Here is a 13,796-nt window from a genome sequence, read left to right on the forward strand (position 1 = left end):
ACTGTCTGCTTTCATTCTTCCTAAAGTTTTGTTCTATCTTTTCAATGAGAGATTTTTCGTATTTACGTTTCTCAGTTCTGAACACCCTAGCTGCTTGGGCACGTTGGGTTTTGTAGGTTTCCCAATCATTTTCTGATTTTGTAGAGTAGTACTGTTTCCACGCATTGAGTCTTTCTTGGAGGATTGATTCGCAGGTACTATTCCACCAGGCATGCTTTTTGCTTCTCTTGATTTCTGCAACGTCTTTGGCGGCCTCAACAAGGAGGCTTTTGGCGTTGTTAAAGTCACAGTTATTTTGTCTAGCCTTCTCCTGGAACTCCTCGAACCTTTGCCGAAGTTTATCATTGTCGAAGCGTGTGATCTGTTTGGTTGTCTTCTTTGTGTTTGCGGGAATTGGTTTGAATTTGATAAGAGACATATAATGATCTGAGGCCACATTGATGCCTTTCTTTACCTTGACAATCATAATCTCAGGGCTGTTTCTTCTGGAGATTGCAACATGATCAATTTGGAACTCTCCGAAAGCTTGGACGGGAGAACGCCAAGTCATTTGTTTTCTGGGTAGATGGCGAAAGTGGGTTGACATGACCTGCAGGTTGTGATTTTCGCAAATTGACACCAGTCTTTTGCCATTGAGATTGGTTCTTTTGTGAGCAGGGTAATTTCTCATAACTTTCTTGTACTTCTGTTCACGACCTAGTTGGGCATTGAAGTCGCCCAAAAGAAGCTTGACATGGTGTTTGGGGATTTTGTTTAATTTTTCATCCAGTAGGTCCCAGAAATTATCAACTTCGTCTGGGTCAGACTTGTTCTTATCGTTTGTAGGAGCATGTGCGTTAACTAGGGCGTAGGTTTTGTTCGCGCATTTAATTGTGAGTAAAGACAATCTGTCATTCACAGGTTCGAAATTTGCAACCGATTTAAGGATCTTGGTTCTAACAGCAAACGCGGTTCCAAGCATCACAGCTCCATTGAGGATTCCTCTTTGTGCTTTGCTCTTGAAAAATCGGTAGCCTTCGGATTAAAAAATCTCTTCATCTGGGTACCTTGTTTCCTGCAGGGCCATTATGGATATCTGATTTTCGTGAAGAAATTGGTGAGGGTTTTCAGCTTGCTAGTTTGTGTAAGTGAAATTATTATTATAATAGTGTAATGTACATAATATTTAGCTTCTTATTCATGTACATAGACACTTTCATGGCATATCTTACATTTCCCTTTACTTTATTACTTACTGTGTTCTCTTTATGCATTGCTTATTTTTTCCAGTTTTTATCTTACTTTTTCATTATGACTTTGTCTCTTTCTCATTATCTTTACGCTCCGAATTTTATTCTACTTTATTTGTTGAACTCTGCTTTCTTTCCTCATTATATGTTGTCCAAATCTGTAATTTTTAGCTTATCTTTGATTTTATGACAGAATAGTACATTCCTTTTATATATGTATTATCTGTATATTAATTATGTGGTTAAGTGTACAAGAGGGCCATGAGCACTAACTTCGCCACTGCTAAGATAGATAGATAGATAGATAGATAGATAGATAGATAGATAGATAGATAGATAGATAAATAAATAAATAAATATATATTACACCTGAAAACCAACAATATTTAAAGGTCCAAGGGTATTCCATTTACACTCTCTTCAAAAAAAGACTGATTGGACAAAAGCAGTAATTGCACCTATCTATAAGCAACGGGACAGGAAGGATTGGAACAACTATCGAGGTATCTCATTGATTAGTATACCACGCAAAGTATTCACTGGCATCTTGGAAGGTAGGGTGCGATCAGTCGTTGAGAGGAAGTTGAATGAAAACCAGTGAGATTTCAGACCACAGAGAGGCTGTCAGGATCAGATTTTCAGTATGCGCCAGGTAAGTGAAAAATGCAATGAGAGGAATAGGCAGTTGTGTTTATGTTTCGTAGATCTAGAGAAAGCATATGACAGGGTATCGAGGGAAAAGATGTTAGCCATACTGGGGTACTATGGAATTAAAGGTAGATTATTAAAATCAATCAAAGGCATTTATGTTGACAATTGGGCTTCCGTGAGAATTGATGGTAGAATGAGTTCTTGGTTCAGGGTACTTACAGGGGTTAGACAAGACTGTAATCTTTCACCTTTGCTGTTCATAGTTTACATGGATCATCTGCTGAAAGGTATAAAATGGCAGGGAGGGATTCAGTTACGTGGAAATGTAGTAAGCAGTCTGGCCTATGCTGACAACTTGGTCTTAATGGCAGATTGTGCCGAAAGCCTTCAGTCTAATATCTTGGAACTTGAAAATAGGTGCAATGAGTATGGTATGAAAATTAGCCTCTCAAAGACTAAATTGATGTCAGTAGGTAAGAAATTCAACAGAATTGAATGTCAGATTGATGATACAAAGCTAGAACAGGTTGATAATTTCAAGTATTTAGGTTGTGTGTTCTCCCAGGATGGTAATACCGTATTTTACGGCATAATCGTCGCACTTTTTATACCAAAATTTTCGAAAAACATTGTAGGGTGCGACCATTATACGATGAATATTTAATACCAGTATTTGTATTACTCAAAAAATGTATTTATAACTAAATTGTATTTGATACAAATTTAAGATGCACGTAATACTCGCGTTTATACATCAAAATAATTAAAATAGTCTAAAACAAAATTCATAATTTTTCGCAACAATTCGGCGAACGTTTTTCCAACCTGAAAATAAAAATGAACGTATTAAGTTAATTTGTCATTAATTTGAGTATTAAAGTTAAAATATTACACTTGCAAAAAATTATCGCTTTGTTGTGAAATGCGGACTTACCGGTACGCAATTTATTCCAAATCTTCGGTGTCGCTATCGCAGGTTTCGCTATCTGATGCGCCGTCCGCGCCTCTGTTAATACCAGTATCAGATTCTTCGTCTCCCTGCCACACTGCGTCATCTTCGGAACCGTCTAGTGCATTCGAAATCCCAGTCCTTTTGAAGCTCTTGGAGACTAGTTCAGGTGGTATAAGATCCCAACTCTTCTTCACCCACGAGCATAACAAGTAAAAGGGTGCACGCCTGATATTTCCGGCGGGCGTCAATTGCTGATCGCCGCTCATCATCCACTCGTTGTAAAATCGACGTAAGTGGTCTTTAAAGGGTTTATTAACACATACGTATAGTGGCTGCAAAGCAGATGTTAGGCCACCAGGAATGACTATCTGTCGTGTCTTATTTGTAGTGAGAATTTGCTTCACTTCGTTCACGAGGTGACCTCGGAAACTATCTAAAACAAGCAGAGCTGGTTGTTTTAGTAGTGCACCAGGTCTTCTATTCCACACAGTTTTAACCCAGTCCAGCATGAGTTTTACGTCCATCCAACTCTTTGGTTGCACTCGTACATGAATTCCACGGGGAAACTGTATATTCTTAGGCATCGTTTTCCTCTTGAAAATGATGTAAGGCGGCAACTTTCTCCCGTCAGCTGTAATGGCTAGCATTGCCGTGCATCGCAACTTCTCACTACCGCTGGTTTCCATTAATACACTCCGTGATCCTTTTAGCGCAATAGTGCTGTTGTGAGGCATATCAAAAAAGATTGGAGTTTGATCGGCATTACCGATTTGAGAAAGCAAGTACGAAGTTTCCTTGCGCAAACGTATGACAAATCGGTGAAAATTTACAATCTTGTCCGTGTAATCAGCAGGCAACTTTTGGCTTAGTGTTGTTCTCCTTCGCACTGACAGATTGTGTCGTCGCATGAACCCCTTAATCCACCCACGAGTCGCCTTAAACTGAGTTACCGGTATGTTCTGTTTGCGCGCTACCTCCTGTCCCTTAATTTGTAACATTTCATATGATACACTGCAGCCATTGTTACGTATTTCACTGACATACCTGAACACTTCTCCGTCAATTATAGGAAACTTCCCTGTTTTAGGACCTCTAAACGCGCGTCTAGAAGGGTTTGTGCTTTTTAGCTTGTTTTTTACTTTCCGCCAGTCACGCACCAACTTTTCACTCACAGAAAATTTTCTTTCTGCAGCTCTGTTCCCGTGCGGTTCAGCGAAGGCAATTACGCTTAGCTTGAAGCCCGCAGAATAGTTTCTATATTTACCCACAATCGCTTATAAATGCTTCACACGTTAATGTTTTGCGATATAAATGACTTTCCGTAATTGTTCACTATTAAAACAAATTATTTCTGCAAACACCCAAAACACAAATTAAAAACTTAAATTCTCACGCACACATGTCTACAGTAATCACGTAAATCTGAAACAAATAAATGCATCTGTGATCTGTCCATTCCAGAGCAGCCAATACTGTTAGGCAGCAAGGAAGCATGCAACAATTTATCAGTTTAGCTCGTTGGTTGCGACACACTACTGCGCTTGCGCAAAGCTCGCAAACCGGAGCTCTAGCTAGCGCGGTGTAGATCTACTGTATAGTCGACTGTATTCCGAGACGTCAGTAACAAACATTCATTTTTTTCAATTTCTTTTAAACATACGGTAATTAGGTTAATATTTCTTCCCAGTTATTGACGATTTTACATTACATTACTGACGAGTTTATAAAATAAAACTTTAATAGCATTGGATAATAATTATCTTGACTGCTTGGATAAAAGTTTTCATCCCATGCCCGGACACTTATGACGTAGTAGTAAGATAAGAGTCTAGCGATGACAACTGAGACATCGTAAATAATTCGGCTGAATAATTCCGTGGAAATTTGCGTTATCGTCTTGGATTTCACTTCGTGCGCAATAACACAGGAGCCGGCCCCATGGTGTAGGGGTAGCGTGCTTGCCTCTTACACGGAGGCCTCGGGTTCAATTCACGGCCGGGTCAGGGAATTTTACCTGTATCTGAGGGCTGGTTCGAGGTCCATTCAACCTACCTAGCCGGTATTTCCTGGCGACGTTGCCGATAAGCGATAACTTACAGCCTTACGTATTTCAAATGGGAACTCATAATATGTAGGTGGTGAATAAATAGTACACTGTCTCGCGATCACGTTGTCAAACTGCCGATAGCCTACCGGTAAGCATAATATGTAGGTGGTGAATAAATAGTACACTGTCTCGCGACCACGTTGTCAAACTGCCGATAGTCTACCGGTAAGCCATGCGTTGTACATATACCGGTATTATTTATTTATACGTTGTGCAACATGTCGCAAACGTGACTGTGTTGCCAAATTGCCCATAAACCATACACGTATTTAAATTGCGCATTCATGTGCAACTTACGTTGCAGTTCCATTTACCTTTTAACCAGATTAGTGAACAAAATTTGGACGTGCGATGATTATGTAATTAAAGGTTTAAAGTCCGATTTTTGTATTGAAAATAAAGGATGCGACGATTATGCCGTGAAATACGGTATATAGTAAGTGAGATTGAATCAAGGTGTCGTAAAGCTAATGCAGTGAGCTCACAGTTGCGATCAACAGTATTCCGTAAGAAGGAAGTCAGCTCCCAGACGAAACTATCTTTACATCAGTCTGTTTTCAGACCAACTTTGCTTTACGGGAGCGAAAGCTGGGTGGACTCAGGATATCTTATTCACAAGTTAGAAGTAACAGACATGAAAGTGGTAAAAATGATTGCTGGTACAAACAGGTGGGAAGAATGGCAGGAGGATACTTGGAATGAGGAGATGGAGGCTAATTTAGGAATTAACTCGATTGATGAAGCTGTACTGCCTTTGGTGCTGGGGTCATGTGAGGCGAATGGAGGAGGATAGGTTACCTAGGAGAATAATGGACTCTGCTATGGAGGGTAAGAGAAGTAGAGGTAGACCAAGACGATGATGGCTAGACTCAGTTTCTAACGATTTAAAGATAAGAGGTATAGAACTAAATGAGGCCACAACGCTAGTTGCAAATCGAGGATTGTGGCGACGTTTAGTAAATTCACAGAGGCTTGCAGACTGAACACTGAAAGGCATAACATTCTATAATGATAACGTATGTATGTATGTTCGTATTTCCTTTTTTGAACACTGGTACAATGTTTCCTTGTTGCCAATCTTCAGGTATCCTTTCATCCTTCAATATGGCATTGAGGGCTCTGTATAGCCACTGTATAAAGACATTTATAAAAAATACAAAAGTTGAAAGCATGAAAAAAAGCAGGGATTAATAAATAAAGACAATGGATTAGGATCAACGAACTACAATACCTGGCTGAAGCTAACTGAAGAACGTACACAATGGGGCATGGCAGTCGAATGACAAAAAATACTGAAAATATGCATTATAGAATCACTGGTGCAAAATTAAAGACTGTTAGACGAAAGCTTAGAGCATAATCATACCTAGGTAGAGTGCGAATAGCGCCACTTCATCCATGTTATGGCGCGAGGCCAACATCACAATCAGCTGATTATAGGGCAGTTCGAAAAGGATATAAGGAGAATCGGCATACAGTGACATACGAACAGGCAACGAAATCGAAATAAGAGCATTACCCTGCTTGGCTGCTGTGGTTAAGCGTAAATTACAATAAAAACCACAGACAATGAGTATTTATGACGGCAACCATACGATAGATTACAACCTCAGTCTGATCATATTTTTTAACGTATTGCATCCCCATGAGTAGCTTCTTTTTTTTTCTTTTTTGCTAGTGGCTTTACGTCACACCGACACAGATAGGTCTTATGGCGACGATGGGATAGAAAAGGCCTAGGAGTTGGAAGGAAGCAGCCGTGGCCTTAATTAAGGTATAGCCTCAGCATTTGCCTGGTGTGAAAATGGGAAACCACGGAAAACCATCTTCAGGGCTGCCGACAGTGGGATTTGAACCCACTATCTCATGGATGCAAGCTCACAGCTGTGCGCTCCTAACCGCACGGCCAACTCGCCTGGTCCCATTGAGTACCACTATAATTATTTCATGTATTCATTTTTAATTTTGCTACTTGTTTAATGTCGGACGGTCACATGGGAAGTTTTTGGCAGAAGGATGGGAAAGGTATAGGATTGGGAAAGTAGCAGCCCTGGCCTTAATTAAAGTAAGAGTCCCAGCATTTGCCTGGTGTGAAAACGGGAAACCACGGAAAACCATCTTCAGGGCTGCCGACAGTGGTATTCAAATGCAATATCTCCCGAATGCAAGCTCACATCAGTGCGCCTGTAACTGCATGGCCAATTCACTCGGTGTACAATAAACACCTTTTAAATTTCACAAACAGCAGTAAAACACTGTATTTACCATGCTTGGTGTACTTTTGACTGAAATAGTCCTATATTAAACCAATGTCCAAGCACAAGATAAGTTTTCAGGACCATTATGGAAGGGAGGGGGGAAAAAAAACCTGAATATAAAACTTCAAAGAATCATACACAAACACCAGATGGCAACAAAAATGAACTTTCAAGGGCAAAGATAAACAGGTACCAAGAAGTCATCACTTATGTCTGAAAAAAGAGAACATTGTCAATCACCTTACTTCGATAAGTGCAGCCATACGATGAGTAAATGGCTGGCATTCCTGAAGGCGAGAATCTAACATTTCACTTCTTAAAACTCACAATATTCAATCGCCATGCACAATCTCCATGTCACCTCATCATATGTTCTTGTGCCAACTCGCTTTGTTTTGACAACTCAAAACATGGCTGCCCATCATGAACTTGCCTCCACAAGGAGCGCTGAAGTCAGGCATACAACACCTCTATGTTATTCTAGCACGTTGGTTCGGATGTAGTGCCGCATCTGAAATACAAGGTGTCCAGGTTAAAGGTATAATAATATCAAATTTAATAACTTGAGAAATAATGGAGATATTTATTGGCGGTTTGTTTCTACTACAACTAGGGTAACTCAAAATGTTTTCTGTGTTCGCTTGCGGTGGTACCACATGCGCATGCACGTAACTGCATTGTTCACGAGAAGTGCGCCAGTCACCATATGAACTCCGCAGCAGAAGGTGTTCTGTGTGCTTTCGCCCGCGGAGATAAAATCTGTTATACTAGTACAACGCAGATTTCGGCGTGAGTATGGACTTTTACCAACTGATGATGTTCCCACTTATGTAACAATTATGAAATGGGAGAGGCTCCTTTGAGAATCTGGGACCTTGCTGCCGATGTCGGGCCACCATGGCAAGCACGCAGTTTCAGAGGCTACTGTTGATTTAATCCGTGAGTCCTTCAAGCGGGGTCCTCGTAAGTCAATTCGACAAGCAAGTAGGCAGTTTCAGTTACCTCGTTCGACAGTACACGATGTCGTCCACATTGAGGGAGATAATTAGGATTCTCACAGAAAACAGGAAGGAAGATAGGGCTCCCTCAAACGATGTACAAGTTACAGTAAGTGTACAAGAGGGAGAGGAAGGAAAGGAGGTAGTTGTAGAAGAAAGGTGATCTACTGTTCTAAGGGGAAGGAGATTGCAGGCTAAAGGCTCTATTCAGGATCAGAATTCAGGACAGGTGTCTGTGCGAAATCAGTATGAATCACTCCAGGTAGAACAACACAGGGAGGATGAGGAACAGGGAACTGTTGCTGAGATGTGATGTGTGAAAGTAGGAGGAACGGAAAAGGGAGGAAAGGGAAATGTGGAGTAGAGGATAGGAAAAGACAGGTGGAACAGGGTCATGGGAAGGAGAAAAGAGAGGAGGAAGTAGCTTCTGCAGCTATCAGGGAAGGGCTGACCAAGAGGGAAGGGGATCAAATGAGGTGGGTAGGTTTGAGGCTCTGGTCACGGGGGATTCCATCATTAGGCATATGGGGAAAGTGTGTGGAGGAAAGGGAACCAGGGTAGAGTGTTATCCAGAAATTAGGTTGAGGCAGATGTTGAGGAAAGTAGAAGAGAGGGAGGAGGGGAAAGAGAAGGTGGTAATGTATCACATTGGTACCAACAACGTAAGGCAAGCTGATGTAAGTACCAACATAGCTGGGGATGTGTGGGATCTGGTAAATGCAACACAGGTGAAGTTTAAGGAAGTGGAGATTGTTATCAGTGGAATACTGTGTAGGATGGATACTGACTGGAGGGTGATTGGAGATTTAAATGAGACTATGGAGTGGGTATCTGGGAAACTGGGAGTGAAATTTCTAGATCCTAGTGGGTGGGTAGGAGATAGGGGTCTGCGCTCACATGGCCTTCACTTAAACCGCAGTGGTATGTATAAGTTAGGAAATTTGTTTGGAAGGGTAATAGGGAGGTACATTCAGGGAAACGGGGTTGTCTAGGGAGCGTTGATAAGGGTTCAGAGATCTGGAAGTCAAGTAGGGATGACATAAAAATGTTAGGGTTGAACTGCAGAAGTATTGTAAAGAAAGGAATAGAATTAAGAATTTAATACATACATACATACATACATTATCATTATAGACTGTTATGCCTTTCAGCGTTCAGTCTGCAAGCCTTTGAGAATTTACTAAACGTCGCCACAATCCTCGATATGCAACTAGTGTTGTGGCTTCATTTAGTTCTATACCTCTTATCTTTAAATCGTTAGAAACAGAGTCTAACCATCGTCGTCTTGGTCTCTCTCTACTTCTCTTACCCTCCATAACAGAGTCCATTATTCTCCTAGGTAACCTATCCTCCTCCATTCGCCTCACATGACCCCACCACCGAAGCCGGTTTATGCGTACAGCTTCATCCATCGAGTTCATTCCTAAATTAGCCCTTATCTCCTCATTCTGAGTGCCCTCCTGCCATTGTTCCCACCTGTTTGTACCAACAATCATTCTTGCTACTTTCATGTCTGTTACTTCTAACTTATGAATAAGATATCCTGAGTCCACCCAGCTTTCGCTCCCGTAAAGCAAAGTTGGTCTGAAAACAGACCAATGTAAAGATAGTTTCGTCTGGGAGCTGACTTCCTTCTTACAGAATACTGCTGATCGCAACTGCGAGCTCACTGCATTAGCTTTACTACACCTTGATTCAATCTCACTTACTATATTACTATCCTGAGAGAACACACAACCTAAATACTTGAAATTATCGACCTGTTCCAGCTTTGTATCACCAATCTGACATTCAATTCTGTTGAATTTCTTACCTACTGACATCAATTTAGTCCTCGATAGGCTAATTTGCATACCATACTCATTGCACCTATTTTCAAGTTCCAAGATATTAGATTGCAGGCTTTCGGCACAGTCTGCCATTAAGACCAAGTCGTCAGCATAGGCCAAACTGCTTACTACATTTTCACCTAACTGAATCCCTCCCTGCCATTTTATACCTTTCAGCAGATGATCCATGTAAACTACGAACAGCAAAGGTGAAAGATTACAACCTTGTCTAACTCCTGTAAGTACCCTGAAACAAGAACTCATTCTACCATCAATTCTCACGGAAGCCCAATTGTCAACATAAATGCCTTTGATTGATTTTAATAATCTACCTTTAATTCCATAGTCCCCCAGTGTGGTGAACATCTTTTCCCTCGGTAACCTGTCATATGCTTTATATAATAATAATAATAATAATAATAATAATAATAATAATAATGTTATTTGCCTTACGTCCCACTAACTACTTTTACGGTTTTCGGAGACACCGAGGTGCTGGAATTATTTTGTCCCGCAGCAGTTCTTTTACATGCCAGTAAATATACGACAAGAGGTTGACTTATTTGAGCACCTTCAAATACCACCGGACTAAGCCAGGATCGAACCTGCCAAGTTGAGGTCACAAGGCCAGCGCCTCAACCGTCTGAGCCACTCAGCCCGGCAATTTAATAGATACATATTTACCAGATACTGTAATAGGAGTTGAATCATGGCTGAGAAATTATATAATGGATGCAGAAATTTTCTCATGGAACTGGAGTGTGTATCGTAGAGATAGGATAAGAATGGTGGGAGGGGGAGAATTCATTCTGGTGAAAGAAGAATTTGTAAGCTACGAAAAAGTTAAAGATGAGAAACATGAAATTCTAGGAGTAAGGCTCATTACTAAAGATAATAGGCAACTTGATATCTTTGGAGTGCACAGACCAGGAAAGGGTAGCGCTGACACGGATTCAGAATTATTTGATACGATAATCAGCTATGTGGGAAACGACATGGAAAGAAAGGCGATTGTAGCGGGAGATTTGAATTTACCAGATGTCAATTGGGAAGGAAATGCGAACGACAGGAAGCATGACCAACAAATGCCAAATAAGCTAATATGGGAAGGTCAGCTGATTCAGAAAGTGATGGAACCAACTAGAGGGTAAAATATCCTGGATGTGGTGCTGGTAAAACCAGATGAGCTCTATAGAGAAACCGAAGTAATAGATGGCATTAGTGATCATGAAGCTGTTTTTGTCGTAGTTAAAAATAAATGTGATAGAAAGGAAGGTCTTGAAAGTAGGACTATTAGGCAGTACCATATGGCTGATAAAGCAGGCATGAGGCAGTTTCTAAAAAGTAACTATGATCGGTGGAAAACGGTAAATAAAAATATAAAGACTCTGGGATGGGTTTAAAGCAACTGTTGAGGAATGTGAAAACAGGTTTGTACCTTTAAAGGTGGTAACAAATGGTAAAGACTCACCTTATTATAACAGAGAAATAAAGAGACTAAGAAGGAGGTGCAATTGGAAAGAAATAGAGTTAGAAATGGCTGTGGAAGTTAGGAGAAATTGAAGGAACTTACTAGGAAATTGAATCTAGCAAAGAAGGCAGCTAAGGATAACCTGACGGTAAGCATAATTGACAGTCATACAAAAATAGTAGTGAAAAATGGAAGGGTATGTATAGGTATTTTAAGGCAGAAACAGGTTCCAAGAAGGACATTCCAGGAATAATTAAGAAGGGGAGTGTGTATGTGATGATCTTCAAAAGGCAGTATGTAAAGTTTGTTGGTTACAAGGATAATGTCCAGATAGAGGAGGAGACTAATGCTAAAGAAATATTAAAATTTACATATGATAAGAATGACATTTACAACAAGATACAAAAGTTGAATAAGATTTCTGGGGATATACTAAAGACAATGGGTTGGGATTTAGTACCATATCTGAAGTACTTATTTGATTATTGTTTGGTTGAAGGAGCTATACCAAATGAATGGAGAGTTGCTATAGTAGCCCCTGATAAGACATAAAGCTGAAAATTACAGGCCAGGAAGTTTGACATGCGTTGCATGTTTTGGGAAGGCATTCTTTCAGATTATATTAGACATGTTTGCGAAATTAATAACTGGTTCGATAGAAGGCAGTTCGGTTTTAGGAAAGGTTATTCCCCTGCAGCTCAACTTGTAGGATTCCAGCAAAATATAGCAGATATCTTGGATTTAGGAGGTCAAATGGACTCTATTGCGATTGACCTGTCTAAAGCGTTTGATAGGGTGGATCATGGGAGACTACTGGCAAAAATGAGTGCAATTGGACTAGACAAAAGAGTGACTGAATGGGTTGCTATATTCCGAGAAAAAAGATCTCTGAGAATTAGAGTAGGCGAAGCTTTATCTGACCCTGTAATAATTAAGAAGGGAATTCCTCAAGGCAGTATTATTGGACCTTTATATTTACTTATACTGTATATATAAATGATATGAATAAAGAAGTGGAGTCAGAGGTAAGGCTTTCTGCGGATGATGTTATTCTGCATAGAGTAATAAATAAGTATCAAGATTGTGAGCAACTGCAAAATGATCTCGATAATATTGTGAGACAGACAGCAGGCAATGGTATGTTGATAAACGGACTTAAAAGTCAGGTTGTGAGTTTCACAAATAGGAAAAGTCCCCTCAGTTTTAATTCTTGCGCAGATGAGGTGAAAGTTCCTTTCGGGGATCATTGTAAGTACTTAGGTGTAAATATAAGGAAAGATCTTCATTGGGGTAATCACATAAATAGGATTGTAAATAAAGGGTACAGATCTCTGCGCATGGTTATGAGGGTGTTTAGGGGTAGTAAGGATGTAACGGAGAGGCCATATAAGTGTCTGGTAAGACCCCAACTAGAGCATGGTTCCAGTGTATGGGACCCTCACCAGGATTACTTGATTCAAGAACTGGAAAATATCCAAAGAAATGCAGCTCGATTTGTTCTGGGTGATTTCCGACAAATGAGTAGCGCTACAAAAATGTTGCAAAGAACTGAGAGAAAGAGGACGAGCTGCTCAACTAAGTGGCATGTTCCGAGCTGTCAGCTTAGTGATGGCGTGGAATGACATTAGTAGACGAAAAGTTTGAGTGGCGTCTTTAAAAGTACGAAAGATCACAATTTGAAGATAAAGTTGGAATTCGAGAGGACAAATTGGGGCAAATATTCATTTATAGGAAGGGGAGTTAGGGATTGGAATAACTAACGAAGGGAAATGTTCAACAAATTTCCAAATTTCTTTGAAATCATTTTAGAAAAGGCTACGAAAACAATAGATAGGGAATCTGCCACATGGGCGACTGCCCTAAATGCAGATCAACATTGAGTGATTGAATGGTTGCGCCTACAGGTGTATAAACTGCATCTTCATCAGAAAATCAAACCTCAGGTCAGGCTGCTACGGAAGGCGCTCGCGGAGACAATTCTGGCAAAAATTGATGGAAATGAGGCATTCCTTGATTCCGTCTGGTTCTCGGACGAGGCTACATTCCATATTTCCGGCATGGTAAACAAGCAAATTTGTTGCACATGGGGATCTGCCCCCCCCCCACGTAGTAACAGAGTTGGAACGGAACCTTCTGAAAGTAAATGTGTGGTGTGGATTGTTGAAGTACGGGGTTGTTGTCCATTCTTCTTCGCAGAGCCTACAGTTAATGGAACACGTTACCTAGACATGTTGGAGCCGTATGTTGTGCCACAACTTCCTCGTGACGTGATCTTTCAGCAAGATGGTGGGTGCACCATCC

General features: G+C 40.6%; 1 protein-coding gene across 3 annotated transcripts in view; it reads right to left on the reverse strand.

Moving 5' to 3' along the window:
- Positions 1-13,796, reverse strand: part of temp (protein prenyltransferase alpha subunit repeat-containing protein tempura) — a 97,680-nt gene that overhangs the window by 12,491 nt on the left and 71,393 nt on the right. The window contains exon 4 of one of the 3 annotated variants that reach the window (XM_068225552.1): positions 7,444-7,708. The exons of the other annotated variants lie outside the window; for them this stretch is intronic. Coding sequence (XP_068081653.1) covers positions 7,668-7,708 — 41 coding nt within the window. The 3' untranslated portion in view covers positions 7,444-7,667. Of the gene's footprint in view, positions 1-7,443; positions 7,709-13,796 lie in introns of those variants that run through there. 3 annotated transcript variants of the gene reach the window in all.

Source organism: Anabrus simplex, chromosome 1 (genome assembly GCF_040414725.1).
Source record: "Anabrus simplex isolate iqAnaSimp1 chromosome 1, ASM4041472v1, whole genome shotgun sequence".
Classification (NCBI taxonomy): Eukaryota; Metazoa; Arthropoda; class Insecta; order Orthoptera; family Tettigoniidae; genus Anabrus; species Anabrus simplex.